Below are 21,467 nucleotides of genomic sequence, written 5' to 3' on the forward strand. Positions count from 1 at the left end.
CCAGTTTCATCTTTCTAATTACCCAGCTCCAGCAGGGCTAGAGGGAGGGGTGTCTGTCAGGCTGGCAGCAGCAGCCTCTCTGCATGGAGGCTCACAGAGGCACAGGGAGAGAAAGGTCACCCCCTCTCTCCGTTACCCACTCTCTCTTTGTTAATACTGCGTCACTGTCTACTTGTCTGTCTGCCTCGTCTCTGGCTTTTCCGGTCACTGCAGGGTCTCCACTGTTCGAAACACCCATATGGGGGGTCGTGGAGTGGTCTCATTTACTGGCTGCGGTTCCTCAATGGTGCTTCGCTCTCCATTGTACTACACAATAGCAGGGGATAAAGCTGCATCTGTCAGCTTACCTTTCCTCCTATCTTGAATCCGTGTTCTATCCGATTTGAAGTTGAATAGAGTTTAATGGGAATCTTTTTGACATAAGAGGGGTAGGTCTTGTCATTCACAGCCTGCCTGCTCTTCTCTTCTGTTGAGCAGGAGTGACCTGTCCTAGGGTCCTCTCTGACTGTAAAGAGTCTGGCTGTGAACGAGGGAGGATGCTGCAGGCCGTGGAGATGATCAACGTGGCCTTCCTGACGGACTCGGAGAGGGAGCTGATCCTGGAGGTTCTCCGCAGGGACGAGGAGCTGAGGCAGACCGAGGAGCAGCGCGTCCGGTGAGAACACGACACACGCGGGCCGACGGCTCAAACACACCGCAAGCGTCAACCTCGGCGGCGCGTGCGCGTTTCATTTCGGCGCCCATGTTAACGGGTTAGAGCAGCCATAGAAGACACACTCAAGTGTGTCTCACACTGGCTGCTGCGGCACGCCATCTAGAGATTAGGACTCTCGCCTATTTTTGCAGGTAAAACTCACCGTACAAAGACAGGGCTGGCAGCAGCAGGTCCGCAGTTAGAGCCACAGAAGACACGGTTCCAGAATGGAGGCCGCAACAGTGAGTGGCGCGGCAGTTCCGCCACGCACACGCGCTTGTGTGAACACAGGCGTCCGGTGGGTCTGAGGCCTGAGGCCCAGACACACCGGACGACGTCCCAGTCGTCTAAAGTAGCAAGTTTGGGCAAACAGTCTTCTCAGTCAGAGCCATCCATTACTGGAATACCCTTCCTACTGATCTAAGACAGTGCAATAGCTTTCTAACTTTTAAACTTAAACTTAAGGGGTGGCTTAAACTAAACCAAATTTGTGATCATGAGTAATCATACTAATTTCAGGCACTCCTCGTAAACACTGTTTTTAATTATATTCGTCACTTTGTCATGTATCTGTGTATTATCTCTTTTTGTACTGTATTGCAATGTAATGCATTTTGCTGTGCCTGCTTATCTTGTATTGTCTTGCTTTGTCTTGTATTGTCATGTAGTGTATTGCCTGTTGTGTCGCTTTGTTGTGCTTGCTGATGTTTTTAATGACACTACACCATTCATTTTGTAATAGCCTGCTCAGGGACTACAGATGGAAATTAGCTCATGAGCTAACTCTGGCGCATTTACATTGATGTGGAAACTGATTTGTTGATTAATGTGCGCTGTCCCTGGTAAATAAATAAATAAAGGGGGTCTCCTCTCCTTTCACTCATCTGCAATGACTTGGAAATGCACATGACGGCACAGGTGAAACTAGTACAATGGATGCTGATTGGGGGAATTTCCTATTTTGTTCTCACCTATCCAGTTCTTTCACATTGTTGTAGAAGGCAGATGAAGCCCTGTTGACTATTGAGGTTGAACCCCAGTAGGATGTCAAAACACCACATGTGAGGTGTTTCTTCAACCTCCTGCCTCCTGTTAGATATTAGTGTATTTTTTTACATATAATCTATGTGGCAGTACAGGGGTCATGCTGCTCTGCGGTTGTCTGTCATGTTTAGACAGACTAGCTGGCATTTCGGCAGCCCTTATCTGGCTCCCAGGGGGGACCGACCTTGGATGTCTTGCGTGAGATGCTTGGCGCCAGGGCTGGTCAGAGGGAAATGTGTTGATAATTTACAACGTAACAACTGTGATGCAATGAGAAGTTAAACCATCCTTGGCCGTTGTGTGATTTGTCTAATGCTGATCTCAGATGCGAGAAGACGTTCATTCCGTATGCGGTCCCTTCTGTTAAATAAACCTGAGTGATCATTACCGACCCGTGTTGAATCCGTTCCTTGTCACTTCTTGTTGTTTGCTGCGCACCCGTGTCTACCCAGAGATGACACAACGCATTTAAGATCACGACTATCCTCTATAGACTGATCCATTCCATCATTATCCACAAGAAGATCCTTCACTGCCTCCCTTGTTTTCAGGAAGTTGAAGACGGAGCTGCTGGACATCAGGAGGAAGGGGGCGAAGCGCAGCACCGGGAGGTACAGTGAACGCAGCTGCGCCCGTTGCCAGGAGCCCCTGGGTCGACTGACGGGCGGCCCCAGCCAGTGTAGGGCGTGTAAACATCATGTGTGCCGGAGCTGCCGCACAGGGCACCCCAGTGGATCCTGGTTGTGCAGTGTGTGTGACAAAGAGGCGTAAGCGTCCCTCCTCCCCCTCGTATCTGCGTATCCCACTTGCTCCCTTATATTAGGATTTCAATGACGTGTTAACTCTACCTATCATTCTCTGTTCATCTACCTATCATTCTCTGTTCGTCTACAAACCTGTAGCTGTATTGGTTTCAAACTAGCTGACTCTATGGCACTCGTGAGACGGCCATGGAAGAACTTTATGCTGTTTATTTTATTTTCATTATATTCTTTTAACAATAGCTCTGCTTTTACAACATCTCTGCAACTGTTGAGATCTAGTTCCTGCTGTCATAATTATGGTGGTAACGTAGTGATGTTATTTCTTCCAGGGATCTGAAGAAAAGCACGGGGGACTGGTTCTATGACCAGCGCGTCAACCGTTTCTCCACTACCCCTGGGCGTGACATAGTGAGATCCTCCCTCAAAAAGAGGCCCCTTTGTGAGTACAGGAAACGGATATGGGCACCCTCTGACCAAAAATTTATAAACATTCTCACATCTCGTTCAGACTGGTATGTTATTGTCTGGCATTAGCTCAAATAAGAGAATCCCTCAACTCAGTTGTAATATCGATATGTTCCTGAGGCGTAACATTCCGCATAGCTTTCATGTCTGTATTTTTAACAGATCACCTTTATGATTGAATCAGAAGATAAACATGAGATATACCCACATTCCTTATCTAATGGAAGCCTCTGCAGCATGTTAAGCTGCCATGCCTAAGCTGTTGTCTGCCGGTTGTAGCATGGAAAAGATCGACCGTGGGTGAGCTGCTGTTGAAGAGCACAGAGATGACCTCCTCCTCCAGCCAGACGGCCCCCGTCCCCCGCCCCAGAGTGAAGGACCCGTCAGCCCCCAACAACGCGTGAGTCCTCCTCACCACTGGGGGGGGGGGGTGACACTAATGTCAAAACAGCTAAATAATTTAGCAGCGACTAATATGGAGAGGGACACGTCACTGAATTTTAAACTATTGAAACCCAGCACAGAATAACTGTTGACGCATATTTATTTCTGTGTCTCAGTGCGCCCAATGAGGTCCTCGAACTAGAGTGTAAGGATCAGGTGCAGCGCAGTGATACGGAGTCTGTAGAGAAGACCAGTCTGAGCAGTGGCAGGACCGAGACGGAGTCGTCTAGCGTGTCCCCTGTCTCACCCAGGTCAGTCTACATCCCAAACAGGGTAATAACTTGGAACGGAGGGCTGCTTTCTTGGGTCAATAGGATAACCTGTGTCAATAAAGGATGAATAAATACATTAGGTACACATGTAAACGGTAGCGCCACATGCAAATCACACCGACATTGACGTTGCCATGTTTGCACATTTTGAGCTGTGTTTTTTTTCCTCCAGGAAAGAGAAGACGGCGGTTCGGGTCAGTCCAGCAGGATCCAGTGCGTCCAGTCTGGTGGCTCCAGGAAGAGCAGACAGCATCAGCATCCCCAGCTCCACCTCAGAGGCAGACATGGTGAGAGGAGTCAGAGTCGATTCCAGTTCAGTTCATGAAATTCAATTCATTAGTCTATAGAAGTCTATAGAAAACAATGGAATTATTTGTATCGACTTAATTCGACATAATTAATGGGGTGATTCTCAATCTCAATTCAGCAATTCCACACAAAGCGCTGAATTGAATTGGAATTGACCCAAAAAAGGACTATATTCTCCTCCCTGCAGCCAATACATGCAGTATTCTACTGTTGCCTGACTCTTACCTGCTTTCCTTAGGCCCCTGTGGTGAACCGTGCCTGTCCCAGCCCAGGGCCTTCCCCAGGGTCTGTTGAGGTTGACCGCCTGTTCGCGAAGAGCGTCAGACGAACTCAGAAACCCTCTGGTAAAGCCTCTTGTGTTCAGTGGTCTCAGTATTACCAGGCCCTAATAACATACTTTTGTCCACGGACTTCAGGCCTGCTAGAGGGAGTGAATGTGTTACTTAATTTTAGCCATTACAGTAGGTAGACAAGCAAGAACGTTTACGCACACCAACATTCGGATTTATAAAACGGTGAGCAAGCAAGTCCCACGCCCGTTTCCCTTTATAAATCACAATCAACAAAAGATTTTGCGCACGTGAACGAGCGTCTTGTCCCACCCTTTGAACGCCCATAGTTGCCTATAAATGGTCAGTGAAATGCCCCGACAGAAAGGCACTGACCCTAACCCTATATTTATTTATTTATTTTTGGTTGGTCTCTGTGTGGCTTCTCAGAGTTCACCTCAGTGCTGGACCTGCGTGGGGACGGGGATGAGCCTTCGCTGGGCTCTATGGTACATAGAAGCAAGTCTGTGCCGGGCCTCAATGCCACGGTGAGCTTTATACCCCCGTAACTTGATACTTGATACTTTATACTTTATACAGTACACATTTTTGTCAAATAAAATGGATTAATTCAAGAGACTCACTCTCCTGGAATGCCTCACTAGGGAAACTAACTCGCCAAGGAGCGTGTAAATGAGAGATGCAGAGGCATCTTTTTGAAATGTTTACTCTGTTTGCAGGACGAGGAGGAGGATGAGGATATTGATAACTTGGTGAGCCTCCATAGAAATACAGTGACCTCAAGTAACTCAACTCTTCGTGGCTCCAAGGTAAGCGCATTCTGATCCTCACTGATCTTATTTTTATTGTGAGATATCATGTGAGATATTTCATGAAGCAGAATAGATAAGTCAGCTACCGGTAGATAACTTGACACAAACAGTTCAGGAAATAATGTGTCCTGATTACAGATTTATGTGATACCTGGGGAGTGTTCCATCAACGTTGCTAAAGGAAAACTCAGGCTTATTTTTTTTTATAAATCTTATCAAAATAAGCCCGGATTCTCCTTTAGCGAGGTTGATTGAGTCCCAGTTTGCACTTAGGTTGCATGCTTTTAAAAAAAACAAGATAAATGTCCTCAAGGAAACTCTCAACATAACATGTATACAGTACCTATTATGATAATATAGCTGATTTGCATTTGTATGTAATAGTCATGAGGTTAGGTTTCAGTCTCAACTCACAGAGCCAAACACAACCCACAAAGTGACTAGTGCCATGTGTCCAAATGTGCAGTGGGTGAAAACTGGGTTAATTGACAACAGCCAAAGTTTCTATGTTGACTGAAGTGATCATTTAGTGTGTGTGTGTGTGTGTGTGTGTGTGTGTGTGTGTGTGTGTGTGTGTGTGGTGTGTGTGGTGTGTGTGGTGTGTGTGGTGTGTGTGGTGTGTGTGGTGTGTGTGGTGTGTGTGGTGTGTGTGGTGTGTGTGTGTGTGTGTGTGTGTGTGTTTCCACAGAGCACAATGGGCAGTCTTATGAGTATTTACAGTGAAGCAGGAGATTATGACAGTGTGGAGGTGAGCGGGGACATCGTGTTCTCGCTCGGCTACGACGAGCAGAGCCAGACTCTCGACATCCTCATCAAGGAGTGCCACGCACTGGCCTATGGCGACGCCGCAAAGCAACGCTCCAACCCGTGAGTGTGTGTGTGTGTGCATGTCTCAGTCACCTCAGTGTGAACACCATGGATGCTTTACCATTAAATTCCATGGAATTTACCTGGTAAGGGGCATGTATGAACAGAATTTCAAGGGAAATTCCTGCATCCAGTTGAATGCGTGATTCAAGTAGCTCGTGCAAACCCGGGAATGCCATTGCAAACAACACAGGAATCTTAGGGCATTTAGCTCATGTATGAACGGCAAAAATCACTGGCGGTCCCAGGTTGGGATTTCATGTAATTTACAGAGAACTGTGTGTGTAAAAGGGCTTTTGTCTCCTCTCTTTATTCTGCACTAATCTTCAGGCTTATAAACAAGACTACTGAAGGCAAGCGACTGTTTATCTTTAAGCACCCCCCACGGACTACCTATCCTTAAGCACACAGTCACTTTGTTCAATACTACCCCTACCATCCACTTTGCTACCGAGTGCAGTACTCATGTTATTTCTATTATTTGTAGTACTACCATTATTTTATTGCTCAATTTGTCTCTTGTCTGATTTGTTGACTATTGCCACTTTATTTCTCTTGTCGCTGCAATGTCCAGGAACTACAGCCTAAGGATTTTATTCTTATACTATTACTTACACTAATAGGATGTAACAATAAACTTGAAACTTAAGATACATACATCTAATAACATGTGACAGGTAAAAGCAATAGTCTTTACTGGGTATTTTCATGTAATTATCCAGTTTTATTCCTCTTCCTTTTTTCTACACTGTTGTGCTGCATCCTGTTGTCATTACCCACCTGCAGAGTAGTCCTCACTCCACTAGACACTTTCATCTGGCGATAGGCTTTTGTAAATCAATTTTAAAAAATGTATGATGGAGTGTCAATGAATAGTGCTTACGAGACTCCCTCTAATCTGGTTGTTGATACACGTGCTTCTCTGGTAGTATGTTCACAGATCCCAGAGGTTATTACCAGTGTTTCACAGGAAATTGAAAGTCAACACAACATTTTTCTCATCGTTAGATAGGAAATGTGAGCGCTTAGCTGTAGAGTAGTATAGCAGTTCCAGATGAAAAATTACTGGTTGGGCATGTTGGGGAAAACAGATTGTCTCTTGTTTCTGTCCTGCAGGTATGTCAAGTGTTACCTTCTTCCTGACAAGTCTCGCCGGAGCAAGAAGAAAACCAGTATTAAGAGAAACACCGTCAGCCCCACCTACAACGAGACCCTCAAGGTAACGGCCTATCTCTGTGTCCCAATTATATGGAGAAGACTGATGATCCAAAACTGATTATTCATTCCTGATTTCTGGTCCTGCTCAATGGCAATAGTTAAAAACAACTATAAAAACAATAGTCGTTAGGCAGATAAGCTGTACCCTCAGTACTAGGCAGTATGATTGATACAGACATTCAAGATAAGGAAAGTTTATTGCCGTTCGATAAATATTGATGTTGCTGCCCTTTTATATAGAGCATACAGACCAGGTAACTCCCATAAAAGACTGAAGGAGTGGAATGTTTATTACAAAAGGAGGTTTTTAGGTGAGACTAGGATTTGAATTGGCGGACTACTTGAGTGCCCCAAAGGTTGTGGGCTGAAGCAACCAATGCCAATATTTTCACAATATCTAGGCACCCACCTTTTGTTCTCAGACTGTGTTGCAATATTCATGAAGGTGCCCTCATTTATTATCAGAGTGCACAGAACCATCAGAATTCAAACCTTGGGTGAGTAATCAGACTTACACTACCCTCCCTTCTTCTTCTTCTTCTTCTTCGCCAGTACTCCATCAGTCGTTCCGAGCTGGTGACACGCTCCCTCCTTCTCTCCGTCTGGCACAACGGTCGCCTCAGCCGTAACGCCTTCCTCGGAGAGGTGGAGCTGGCGTTGGACGGCAGGGACCTTGACCCCGCCCACGAGGAGTGTTTGCTGCTCATGGGAAAAGTGTGTCTGAGTTGTCCCTCCATCTCGCCAACTGTACATCATCTATTTCTTAAGTATACGGCGTATCGTTTCCATCCGGGTTAGTGGGTTTACCTCAGCTTCTCTCCTCTTGTCTTTAGACGGCGTCTACGTCACCGTCCTCCGCCTTCGCTCAGTACAGAGGGGAGCTGGTCATCTCCCTGAAGTACGTCACCGCCAAGAAGCCTCCGACAGAGACGACCAAAGGTAGGAGAGTCGCCAGGGCCGGGGGACCACAGGCAGGCTCAGTCAACCGTGTCTGCGTTGGGAACAAATCCCCTGGGAGTGTTTTTGTTTCTGACAGTACCGTCTCCCGTTAGGCAAGAAGTCAAAGACGGAGGAGGGAGGGGAGCTGCACGTCTTGATCAAGGAGGCCAAGAACCTGACAGCGATGAAAACGGGGGACGTGTCGGATTCCTTCGTGAAAGGGTGAGCGGCTCGACGCGCGACGTCGTTCCTCACGTGCACTTTCTAATTGGATAGTCTATTCTTCTGTTCTATTCGGAGTGTTGTGTTTTTATGATGTCCTGATGTTTTTTTTTTAACCCAGGTATCTGTTGCCTGGCAAGGTTAAGTCTACTAAGAGGAAGACTCCGGTGGTGAAGAAAACTCTGAACCCTCACTACGACTACACGTTTGTGTACAAAGACCTGAGCCCGGAGCAGCTGAGGGAGATGTGGCTGGAGCTGACGGTGTGGGACAGGGAGGCCTTGTCCAGCAACGACTTCATGGGAGGAGTGCGTCTCAGCACGGGCGCAGGTAACGACCATAGACGTACATGATTACTTGGTTTGGATACACATCATTGGTAACAACCCCAAAGCTGGCTGATTTGACTGGGCGACTGTAAGGTCACGTCAGTACGCAACATTAATATTGAACATTTTGCATGTGTTTCAAAGCAATATTTACTGGTCTAGCCCAGCTATATTGGTTATGCCGGAGCTAAAGTGAGTTCATGGTGAAGCTACTTGATGTGTCAAAGAGCTGAAAGACGGTGTCGTTAAATAAGCCTGAACCCATAGAGAATATAACGGAAGGAATAGAACCTCAACTAAGATAGCAGTCAAATCCCCAATATCACAGATTGTGTGCTTTTTATGGTCACTGTTTGTGTGGCTGCACAAAGTCACTGTGCTTTCTATGTCCTTTCTTTCAGGCACACTGATGGTAGGAAAGGAGGAATTGGAGGCGGACTCCACAGGGGAGGAGGTGTCTCTTTGGGAGAAGATGATGCAGTACCCTGACTCGTGGGCAGAGGGCGCTCTTCCACTGCGCTGCTCTATGGGCAAGAACAAGAGCAAGTGAGGACACCAAGTCTTAAATGAGAGAGAAGCCTAAAGTTATGTCATAGTCTTCTGTAACCAAGAGTCAGTACCAGCACCACACTATTATGCTTTTAGCCTGAAATATGCAGGTTTTAGAAAGGAAAGCTGTAACTTCATATTTTAGAATTTCTGTATACTAGAGGACGTTTATATCTGCACATTTTATTATTCAAAATCACAAGCAGCACTAACCAAAAGGTTTAGACGGTATTTATTTACAAACTCTGGTTTCATTGAGTTTTCTTTTTGAGAATTGTTTTCACAGATGTCCTCTATACAGTGAAATTCTCCCAAAACACCCAAACACCATTCATTATAAAGACTAGAAGTAATGTATAACTTTAAAACATTTGAAATGATGTCCACTTTTAGTCCACGTCACTCTTGTTAAGTGATTCATGGTCATTTATGATAAAGGGATGTCAAGCTTGTGGTAAATGAATATATTTATGTAAATACATTGCACAAAACAGCACAGGAGATATATTTTAATCTTCCACTCTACTGCACATTATTTATAGACTTGAATGTAAATGTCATTGTCTGTCTTGTAACTTGGGTCCAAGTGAATCAAGTTTGCTTTTACTATGGCTGTATCAAATATTTTATTCATCTAATAAATATATCAAATGACTACCTGTAATCCTCCACTTTCATTCTACCTGTGCAGTAAAGGAAAAGTACCGGTAGTAAGACTCATAAGTGGCTCACATATTTGCAATACATCAACATCAATCATCGACCTGAAAAACAGGCTCTACCTCTACAAACTCTGCAACTATCAGAGCATGACCACTCAGTCAAAACAAATCTGACTAGCAGGGGATGCTATCTGCTTCTTTCCTTGTTCTCAGTACCAGTGTCCATTGCCCTCCCTAGATGCTAGTGTAAATCTGAGAGTATTGGATAAACACAAGCAAAATGGCCATATTTCCATCTATCAAGCTACGCTACACCATCTTGCTAATACCTATCCAATCCTTTCAGATATATATAGTGCCTGGAGTAAAGTGGAAGGGATTGTTTCTGGACATTGCCTACATTTCAGAGCATTGCCCTCTGAGCTTATAGCTAAGCACCTAGCCACAAGAGGGCACTGTCGGCTTAGTCACAGAAGTCTCTGTACAATTCCAGCCGCTCTCGTTCTTCTTCTTCCAGCAGGTAGTCTTCGATGTGTGAGAAGAGCTCGTCGGAGGTGGTGGGGGTGATGAATCTCTCACGGTCCACGCCGTGCTCGTCCAACAGAACCATGCTGAAGTAGGACCTGGAGATCCGCAGGGCCTGCCTGTATCACACGTACCACACACACACACTACCACATTACACATCTCATCTCTACAAATGAAAGACAGAGAAAAGAGAATGCCATCGGTTGTTAACTGAAGATGAAGATGAAGCAGGCGTGCGTCATCACGCTCAGGACGACACGTTACCTCAGGCCTTCCACGACCTCAGAGTCCAGCTGACGGCCCTTGATGCGACCCACCTCTCGAGGAGGCGAGCCCAGGAGCTCGATCACGGTCACCTGTCGTAGGTCCAGACCGCAGTCTGCTTTCTAGGCCCGAAAAGTACAACAAACATGGGTCACAAAAGTACAGGCAAGCGGCTCTTACATTCAATCAGAGGGTCTCTCTTTCTCTCTCTCTCTCTCTCTCTCACTCACTCACTCACTCATTCAGTAAGCAAATTCAGTATTGTAGACATTGCCCTGACCAGCCCTGGTGTCTCTTTCACCCACTTGTATCATGATGTTCTGAAGCTTGTAGTCGTGATCAGCAATGTTAGGTGCAGACACAATCAGGAGCCTCCTCCTTTCATAGAACTGGTCCAGGAGAGCAGAGAATGTCCTCACATCTGTTTTAAAGTCCATTACTGCAGATACACACACAAGCGCACACAAACGGACACACACACATACAAAAAGCTTAGCCCACCCACAGCTAAAGGTTCCGGGAAACTCATAGAATCATAAAGGTCTATGATTAAGGATGAAAGCACACCAAACCACACTCGGTCTCTGTCGTTGGTTCTTAATACTCACTGACACACTCTGAGGGGGCCTCGGTCCAGTTGCGGTTGAACTGGCAGACGCGGGTGGAGGTCCCCTGTCTCTCGTAGCCCCCGTCACAGTGATACTCACACACCGCCCCGTAGTTACTCCCTTCGGAGGAGCAAGTGAGGTAACCATGGCGAGGGGACTTGAGGACCGGACATCGCCTCACTGGAGGGGAGAGACAGAGAGCAAACATCTTTCAAAACTCCACTCCAGAGTTCTACATAATTATTTCTCTGTAGAGTCACGGAATGGGATGTTCCAAACGTGTTCTAGTAGTTCTTTCTGTGTGAAATATGTCTATGGTTCATCATTGCATATCCAGTCCGTTTTAAATAATGTGTGCTTTTCAGGACTAAATGCATCGTTTGAATGATTTATCATCAGTGTATACTGTGTATCCATTGTTTATCCAGCCCGGGCTTCACTCCATTCCAAATGTCAAGTAGTTCCCTTTGACTTTGACCACAGTACCTTACCCTCAACACGAACAATAAATTTGCAGGCTGCCCTGTTCCTGGCCTGGTCGTATACTTTGTAGCGGACAATGTTTATCCCCTCTTTAAAGGCAGTCTCTGGTCCCTGGCCTATCAGTATTACACTGCAAAGAGACAAAAATGTGATTAAAGAAACAAAACCTTTAACTTCTAGATAAACAACAGGGAAAGAGAACAGAGTCACTTACGTAAAAAAAAAAAAACTACTGGCACAATCGATAAAGCAGAGATAAAATCGTGTCTGGGAGTATTTCGTTGGACCATGAATTGATCTGCGGGGCTTGTATTCCCAGCAGCACAAACAGAGACAGCGTGGTGGTGTGCATGTTTTAGCAATTTGAAAAAAGACAGAGGAAATGGCAAAGCAGAGTGACATACTCTAGTGATTTATCAGCAGTATCCGTGGCAACAGGGGGGTCCCACGTCACCCTAGCGGTTAGTTTCCCAGGATCAGCGATCTTCATTCGTGACAAGGGACACTTTATTTTTGGGGGTTCGTGATCTGAAAGAAGATCAGTTTTAGTACAGTAAATATGTTAGCACGAGCTTATGAAAATAAAGAACAGAGAAATGTCTGAGTTAAATGTTAACATCCTCTGTTGATTCGGGTCAATTGCAACAGTTCCTCTTTCAAGGGAGGAGTGCTTTGGAGATTAGAAAATACCCATTGGCCTTGGTTCTGGGCCAGGAAACAGAGGAAACAGAAACATGTGAAAGGGAAAAGTATTAGATGAGAGTCTTTGTTATATCTGTGTGGGTGGGAAGCAAGCCCATAGAGAGCTGAGCTTCTGGAGAAAAAAATCGTTCTTTCTTCTATCACGACGACTGCCAATGGCCCCTGGCCTGAGCTAGATTACTCTTCCTGCTACGACTGGTGAATTGATGATTGACTTACTTAGTCAAATGTATCGATTGTAAGTTGTTTAGGAATAAGGCGAGTGCAAATAGTTTGTTTGTTCTACAATTGATATGAACACACTGAAATAATGTCTATTGACAACTGATACAAACAGATTACTTGTTTAGTAACAAGTAGTCAAACCAACAGCACAGTGTGGAAGGGCATTCCACAGTCCCCGGTAATTAACCCATATTGAAAAGTCATTAACATATTTAGTTAATTCTAGATATCAGATATTACTAGATAACTTCGATCTACTGACGAAACATTCGATCCATACCTGCACAGAGGGGCTCTGCCCCGCTCCATGATGCCCCCTCCAGACAGGTGCGAGAGTGGTCCCCCTCAATCCGGTACCCTGGGTGGCAGGTGAAGTCACACCTGGAATCCACCACGAAACCGTTGCTGCAGCTGTACGTGCCGTGGTAGATCAGGGGCATCACATGACACCGGACCTCTGTAGAATTCAACACACAACAACCAATAACAAGACATTAAAAATATATATATAACTCGGTAGTTACTACAGTTTAATAAGTATTACACACACTATTAGGGACGGGGCTGTGGCGCAGGAGGTAGAGCTGGCTAACGATCACAAGGTTTGCAGATCAGCGGTTCAAGCCCCGGCTGGCCACATATCGAAGTGTCCTTGGGCAAGACACTTAACCCCCCAATTGCCCCCTAACGAGCGGGCCGGCTCCTTGCATGGTAGCTTGTCGCCATTGGTCTGTGTGTGAATGTGTGAAAGAGAGGCTATTGTCAAGCTCTTTGGAATAAGCCGCTATATAAGGGCAGTCCATTTTAATTCCACTATTATCTTTTTCTTATTTATTTGCACATAAATAGACAGAAAAGTGACATGAAAGTAATAGAAAGGAGAATAAGCCCTGTAATAATAATAATAATAATAATAATAATAATAATAATAATAACTATTTGTATAGCGCTTTTCCTGCAAACGTTGCAGCTCAAAGTGCTCCAATCATTACATAATCATAATTTAATGTAGTGTCTGACGTCGTCCACTCACGGCGGCAGTAGGATGTCCCTGACCAGCGGCGGTTGGGCATGCACTGCACAGAGCTCTTGCCCAGCAGCCTGTAGCCGCGGTCGCAGGTCATCTGGCAGCGCGTGCCCAGGGTGCTCTGGTAGTTCCCTCCGCGGGGGGAGAAGCACGTCACCTCCCCGTGGGCCAGGCTGGGAGAGTGACACCATCTTGGATCTGCATCAAAAGAATAAACGGTGGAAATGCATATCCACAGTACAACGACAGCACCGAGACCAGATCTAACCATGATCTACACAGTACAGAGCGAACTGACATACGATATAAAGTACGTCTTAGGATACTGTATGAAGAGGTTACAGATTTAAGATTATCCTTATTTCAGATTTCAATGTTGTAACAGTGTGTGTGTGTGTGTGTGTGTGTGTGTGTGTGTGTGTGTGTGTGTGTGTGTGTGTGTGTGCGTGTGCGTGTGCGTGTGCGTGTGTGTGTGTGTGTACCCTTACGTACTCTTGTAGTCCAGGCGGGGAGAGTTGTCCTCCTCTGGAACCACCTCATTGTAGCCGGTCCCTGCAACCAATGACAGTCTATTATTAGCAACCAACCACAAGTCCATTGGTCCCTAATGTGGTTATACGGTATATGATATGATATCCATGCACTGTTTCTCCCCACCCATATTATTTTAAAGTGGTATGAAAGGATTTTGAGCTAAAAAGATTTGAGTCCCTTTCTGGGCCAGCTCACTAGTATTCAAAAAACACCTGGATTTGTAAGAAGGGAAGTCTGAAATACCATGGAAACTCTGCTGGGCTTTGAATCCAAATCTGAAAGGCAGTCCACCCAGTACTGACAAGTCTGACTATGGAGAAACACTCTGGTTTCCATTTTAAAACTGATGACTAGTTAGGTCTTTGATTGGCTGGCTCTCCGTCTTGCCCAGTCATCATTGCACTATAGCTATAAACCAAGGAGCTGAATCTAACTTTCCATATATCTCTTTCTCACCACCATCATTCCTTCCCCACATTTGTGGTTTATGCTATTTCATGCACATGATCCATCTGAAGGATAGGAGGGCGTGTAATGCTTAGAGTACAGTATAATGTTTATAAAAGAGGGGTGTTGGCCAGACTTCTGTTTTTCCAATCGATTATGAGCTAGGTCTTCTCCCTAAGTACTTGTAAGCAGAAAGTGTTCCACATTCTAGAACTGCCGTAGACAGGGGCTAGCTAACATGGAACAAATGTTAATTCACTGCAATGATAATTCATGGAGACACAACTCAATAAAGTTCCTAATGAGGTAATTTGAGCACTTTGCTACATGCTGCTTAACTTTATATGATTTTTGTGTCGGACCCCCCAGGAAGACTAGCTAATGTCATGGCATTAGCTAATGGCATGACATTAGCTAATGAGGATCCTAATAAACAAACAAATACATTTCCACTGGAAAATGTTACAGGTGTAGTGACTACATTATGGGTTCATGTTCTCCTCTTACTGTTGGTTGTGTAGTGGGAGGGAACCAGTTCTGGCACTAGGGGCAGAGGGGAGGATTATTAACGTTGCACCTTCCTGTTTAGATACACGAGTTTTGGTAACCATTTTCTGGTCCTGTACTGAGAGTACAAGTTGTTGTTTTGATTAAACAGTTATCATTACGTTGCCTACGTCTTTCCTTTTTCCTCCGGCACTACACTGGTGACCCGACGTGGATTTTTGTTAACGTAATTGTGTACGAAAACCAGCGACGAACATTACAATCCTGCAAAATGTCCGGGCGAGGAAGACGTTCAAACCAGCGGCAGCCATCACCATCCCCTGTCAGGGTAACGCGTGGTGCGCACACTCCCACTCTCAAGCTACCAGAATTCTGGGACTCAACGCCTGCTGCATGGTTTGCTATTGTAGAGGCACATTTCAATAAAAGTGACATCGATGACGACGACGACCGGTACAACCATGCTGTGGCAATGTTGGGCAGCTCCACCGCGGCTCGAGTGGTAGGTTTTTTGTCTGCTCCCCCGACGACGAACAAATATGAGCGCCTCAAGGCCCTGCTTCTAGAGACATTTGAACTGTCCACTGCGGAGAGGGTGCGTCGCCTATTTGCCATGTCGGACTTGGGTGACGAGAGGCCTTCTGCGAGCATGGAGAGGATGCTAAACCTGCTCGGTACAGAAGACCCCATGATCCTCTTCACAGAGCTGTTCATGCGCACATTGCCAGCTCAAGTTAGGATGGCGCTGGCCAACACCGCCATCATGGAGCCCCGCGCCCTGGCCAGGGAGGCGGACCGGTTCGTCTTGGCCATGCCTCAACGGTCCCCCGACCTGCTCGCTCCCGCGGCCGCCCCGCCACCCGACCGTCGCAGGAGAGCGAAGGATGACGCCAGACCTTCTGGCCAGCAGGGTAACGCTGCGGGCCATTGTTTCTACCACGCCACTTTTGGCGCCAAGGCCAAACGGTGCCGCTCACCCTGCACCTTCGGACCGACGGGAAACGGCGGGGCCGGCGCTCAGTAGTGGCCCTGAGCGCTGGCGTCACCAACAGGCTGCTCTTCATACAAGACACCGCCTCTGGTCGCAGTTTCCTTTGTGACACAGGTGCCCAGTGGAGCATCATTCCGGCAGAGAGATCGGATATGGCGAAGGAGGAGCGTGGTCCGCAGTTGGCAGGCGCGGACGGCACACCTATCTGCTCTTACGGCACTAGGGCGGTGGACGTGTGCTTCGGAGGGCAATGTTTTTCGTGGGATTTTGTCATAGCGGCTGTCACATTTCCCCTCCTTGGTGCGGATTTTCTGTGCGCCCACAACCTGTTGGTGGACGTGGGGAACAGGCGCCTGGTCAACTCACAGACTTTCGCTTCATTCGCCTGTACGCAGGGGGAGGCGGTCTACAGCGGGTGGTCCAATACGCTCGCCGAAAGTGACCAGTACCTTCGGCTGCTCGCCGAATTCCCCGACCTTACCAAGCCCACCTTCTCCGCGCCCACGGTGAAACACGGAGTGGAGCACCACATCGAGACCGAGGGGCCTCCCCTCCACGCCAGGGCCAGGCGCCTCAACCCGGAGAAGCTGGCCATCGCCAGGGCGGAGTTTGCGCATATGGAGCAGGTGGGCATCGTTCGGCGCTCGAGCAGCCCCTGGGCGTCTCCCCTGCACATCGTCCCTAAGTCAGACGGCGGGTGGCGCCCATGTGGGGACTACCGCCGCCTCAACGACGCGTCCAAGCCTGACCGCTACCCGGTCCCACATGTCCAGGACTTTTCAGCGAACCTGGCAGGCAAACGCTTCTTCTCCAAAGTGGACCTGGTACGGGGGTACCATCAGGTGCCGGTGCACCCCGAGGACGTCCCTAAGACGGCCGTAATCACGCCATTTGGGCTCTTCGAGTTTCTGCGGATGCCGTTCGGCCTGAAGAACGCGGCGCAGACCTTCCAACGCCTCATGCACTCGGTGCTCCGGGACCTACCATTCCTCTTCGTCTACTTGGATGACATCCTCGTCGCAAGCACCACGGAGGAGGAGCACCTGTCCCACCTCCGGGCCCTTTTCACACGGCTCAGCCAACATGGGCTGATTGTCAATCCGGCGAAGTGTGAGTTCGGACGGAACGCCATCGACTTTCTCGGGCACCGGGTCTCCGCAGAGGGGGTGACCCCCCTCCCCTCGAAGGTAGAAGCTGTCGCTGCTTTCCCGCGCCCCAGCACAATCAGCGAGCTCAAGGGGTTCATCGGGATGGTAACCTTCTACTATCGCTTCCTCCACCACATCGCTCACATCCTGCGGCCTCTGTACGATGCCCAGAAGGGCAAGACTCTGAAGCAGCCGGTGGACTGGACGGCGGAGCGTGTCAAAGCCTTTCAGGACACCAAGGCGGCCCTGGCCCGCGCTGCCATGTTGGCCCACCCCTCGCCCTCGGCACCCACTGCTCTCACCACGGACGCCTCTGACTTTGCTGTGGGAGCGGTGTACGAACAGTGGGTTGGGGACGCCTGGCAGCCTCTTGCATTCTTCAGCCGCCAGCTGTCTCCCAGAGAGCAAAGGTACAGCACATTCGACAGGGAGCTCCTCGGGCTGTGGCTTGCTGTCAGACACTTCCGTTTTTTACTGGAGGGCCGCGAGTTTACGGCCTACGTGGACCACAAGCCACTCACGCACGCCATGTCCAAGGTGGCGGAGCCGTGGTCCGACCGCCAACAGCGCCAGCTCGCCTACATATCCGAGTTCACCACAGACATCCAGCACGTTGCTGGGAAGTCCAACCAGGTCGCGGATTGTCTCTCCAGGGCGGTGGTTGGTGCGGTCCAACTGGGTTTGGACTACGCGCGCATGGCTGCAGACCAGGCCGCCGACCCCGCCGTCCAGGCTCTCAAGTTGTCGGACACAGGACTGCGCCTAGAAGAGGTGGTTTTCGGTGACGCAGGGGCCACGCTCCTGTGCGACGTCTCCATGGGTCAGCCACGACCGGTGGTCCCCGCCAACTGGAGGCGCCCCGCCTTCGAGGCGATACACGGCTTGTCTCACCCTGGGAGGAAACCGTCCTCACGGCTGGTGTCAGAGAAATTCGTCTGGCATGGGCTCAAGAGGGATGTGAGGGCCTGGGTTGACACGTGCATCGCCTGCCAGCGCGCCAAGGTGCATCGACACGTCAAGGCCCCCCTGGAGCAGTTCTCTGTGCCTGAGCGGAGGTTCGATCATGTAAACGTGGACCTGGTAGGGCCGCTGCCCCCCTCGCACGGATACACCTATCTCTTTACCATGGTGGACAGGACGACTCGCTGGCCGGAGGCAGTTCCGCTCTCCTCAACGACAGCCCCCGACCTGGCCCGGGCGTTCATCGCGGTGTGGGTCTCCCGCTACGGCACCCCTGCTGATCTCTCCTCTGACCGTGGCTCACAGTTTACTTCAGAGCTGTGGGCAGCGGTGGCGGAGAATCTGGGGGTCAAGCTCCACCGCACAACCGCCTATCACCCGCAGGCGAACGGGCTCTGTGAGCGTTTCCATCGATCCATGAAGGCCGCCCTTCGAGCCAGCCTCACGGACAGCGACTGGCTTGACAAGCTGCCGTGGGTCATGCTGGGGCTCAGGACAGCGCCTAAGGAGGACCTCCAGTCGTCGTCCGCTGAGCTGGTGTTTGGACAGCCGCTGCGGGTCCCCGGTGACTTCATTCCCAAGTCAACGGAGCCCTGGTCCGCCGCCGCTCAGCGCGCCTCCCTGCTGGACAGCGCCAGGACCTTCGTCCCGGTCCCGACTACGCAGCATGGTGTCCCTACTTCGAGGGTGCCCCCGGAGCTGCACTCAGCGAGGTTCGTTTTCATTCGTCATGATGGCCACAGGACTCCACTACGTCCTCCTTATGACGGGCCTTTCCGTGTCATCGAGGCCGGAGCCAAGAACTTCATGGTTGACATGGGGGGTAGGCCTGAGTGTGTGTCCGTTGATCGCCTCAAACCGGCCCACTTGGACCTTGAACTGCCCCTGGACTTGGCCCTGCCACCGCGCAGAGGCCGGCCTCCAGTCCTACCTCCCCTGCCGCGCCCTGGCCATTCCCCCCTCCGACCCCGACAACCCCCCGCAGCTCGCGAGCCCCCGGTCGTCGCTGCCCCCCGTCCTTCCCTGCAGGAGGACGTGATGGGCGATGTCACACCTCCTCCCGCACCTCCTGACTTTACCTACGATCGTAGGGGCCGGGCCATACGCCCTCCTCGCCGTGAGGATTTCCAATATTGAGGTGAACACTGGGGGGGCTGGTGTAGTGACTACATTATGGGTTCATGTTCTCCTCTTACTGTTGGTTGTGTAGTGGGAGGGAACCAGTTCTGGCACTAGGGGCAGAGGGGAGGATTATTAACGTTGCACCTTCCTGTTTAGATACACGAGTTTTGGTAACCATTTTCTGGTCCTGTACTGAGAGTACAAGTTGTTGTTTTGATTAAACAGTTATCATTACGTTGCCTACGTCTTTCCTTTTTCCTCCGGCACTACACAATGATGTTATTACACCTTTTATCAAATGCTGAGATGCTATAATTGAACATGTGCCAATATGCAACAATAATGTTTTAAGGACACTCTCCTTCTATATGTTGTCTTTATTCAGAGGTACATGAAGTCACAGTCATGAGATACACAGTCTCCAGGAGCAGATTACTGACATGCTGCTGTGAGCTTTGAGCAGTACCCCCTGACCACTCTCAACTGGCACAATATGCCACACTCCTGACTGAAATACTCAATGTACATGTCAGACTCGATAACCTAAATAAGCATAAGTCCCAACTTGGCATCCTCGCGGCCTGTTTTCCATTACACTCATAGGTGCCGCTGCTGTGGCTGTCCACCGACGGTGAGGTTGTAAAATACTCAGACTGTGACACAGAACATGAATCAGTTATGGAGCCAGGCACACACACCACTGCTTGCAGGGCGCTGCTTACTTTCCCAGAAAAGTATGCAGTGACCGCTGCACAGAGAACATCGGAGTAGGAGAAATTAGTCATAGTAGAGACTGAGAGGGTGTACTGTACAGTGTACTGTCCACTATTCATGGCAGGAAAACTGCTTGTTTCAATATGAGTAGGTGATTTGAGGTTTGAGGTTGATTAGGGTCATTACAGATGACAAGCCTCATTTGTATTTCTGTTAAAGAGGAAACTTAAGAGAAAATGTGGGACTCTAAAAATAACAATGGAGAAACAAAACGAAGACCACAACTTGACTCGACTTTTTCACTTCATGATTTTTACTGTGTTATCATCACAAATCACTGTGAGATCTGAGGTGACTCAAATCACTGTGTTGCAGAGGTCAAATTAGGGCCTTGGCAGCTGTGTCCTGTGATCAGAGCAGAGCTGTAATTACACAGGTCTGTGGGGGGCGGGGGGGTTGACATACCCGACATCAGAGGAGAACCACAAAGCAAACACGAGGCGTTTGCACAAATTAGATAATAGGTTTATATTTTTAAAAATGTAAAAACAGGTACACGTAAAAGTTGCTTGAGAGGAAAAGTACCTGTGTCTCTGTCTCTTTTATTTAGAGAGAAAAATCTTTAAGAGAGGGTAATGAAGGGCAAAAAAAACTTCCAGTGGCTTGCTGGCTCCAATGCCAAAGTAGAAGAACCTGAACCTAAGATGTCTGTGTAATAAAAGCAATTCTGATTCTGATTCTAATGGTATTCTAGGGAATACTCCATGCTCCCTTTTGGATTCATTCAGTTCCCTAAAGCTCCCAGCACATCTGCTTCTAATAGAATGGATTACCGTGGTGATTCCCCACGGCCTGGAATGTGTCATAGTCATAGACCATACAAATGGGACTGATAGGGAACACATCAACTGGCTATAATGATTTCATAGCCTGGTCTGTCTCTGTCTAAACAAGACTGTAGAGACGGACAGGTCAAATGCATGTTGTGTCTGCCAATGAAAGCATCATTCTCTTATTAAACGCTTATTCAGCATGAGTAATCACATATTTCCATAGCTGTTGTCATTATGGATCTTCTTTAAATGTTCCATGACTGATACTGTCAATGTATTCTCAGAAACACGGAATAAAAGTCAAACGTTTAAATGTCATTTTGTTTCTAATCTTACCTTCATCGCTTTGTCCCAGCAGTTCACTTGTTAAGTGCACAATGAAAAGTGAAAGGATATGAAATTGTACCATTCCAAAAAATTGCTGATAAAATTAAGGTAGGCTTTAAACTGTATCCAATGTGATGACAGAGCGCAGAGATCAAAACGCGAGTTCC

At 48.2% G+C, this 21,467-nt stretch overlaps 2 protein-coding genes across 2 annotated transcripts; one reads left to right on the top strand and one right to left on the bottom strand.

Moving 5' to 3' along the window:
* Window positions 1-536: 536 nt before the first annotated feature.
* Window positions 537-9,426, top strand: sytl4 (synaptotagmin-like 4; the record flags this gene model as incomplete). Its single annotated transcript, XM_080526905.1, has 16 exons — window positions 537-655; window positions 2,290-2,505; window positions 2,832-2,941; window positions 3,247-3,367; window positions 3,528-3,662; window positions 3,856-3,970; window positions 4,231-4,336; window positions 4,712-4,809; window positions 5,002-5,091; window positions 5,783-5,961; window positions 7,078-7,180; window positions 7,732-7,893; window positions 8,016-8,126; window positions 8,222-8,340; window positions 8,462-8,670; window positions 9,071-9,426. The coding sequence occupies 16 exons, from the start codon at window positions 537-539 to the stop codon at window positions 9,217-9,219; spliced, it is 2,142 nt and encodes a 713-aa protein (XP_080383031.1). The 3' UTR covers window positions 9,220-9,426.
* Window positions 9,427-10,343: 917 nt separating this feature from the next.
* srpx2 (sushi-repeat containing protein X-linked 2) lies at window positions 10,344-14,315 on the bottom strand (the record flags this gene model as incomplete). The annotated part of the gene is made up of 9 exons (XM_080526906.1): window positions 10,344-10,524; window positions 10,673-10,794; window positions 10,978-11,111; window positions 11,281-11,460; window positions 11,772-11,893; window positions 12,168-12,291; window positions 12,971-13,147; window positions 13,724-13,915; window positions 14,210-14,315. 9 exons carry the CDS (start codon window positions 14,313-14,315, stop codon window positions 10,344-10,346), a joined length of 1,338 nt encoding a protein of 445 aa, XP_080383032.1.
* Window positions 14,316-21,467: the final 7,152 nt, after the last annotated feature.

The sequence above is a fragment of the Nansenia antarctica genome (assembly GCF_963989245.1).
Source record: "Nansenia antarctica genome assembly, chromosome: 3".
NCBI lineage: Eukaryota > Metazoa > Chordata > Actinopteri > Argentiniformes > Microstomatidae > Nansenia > Nansenia antarctica.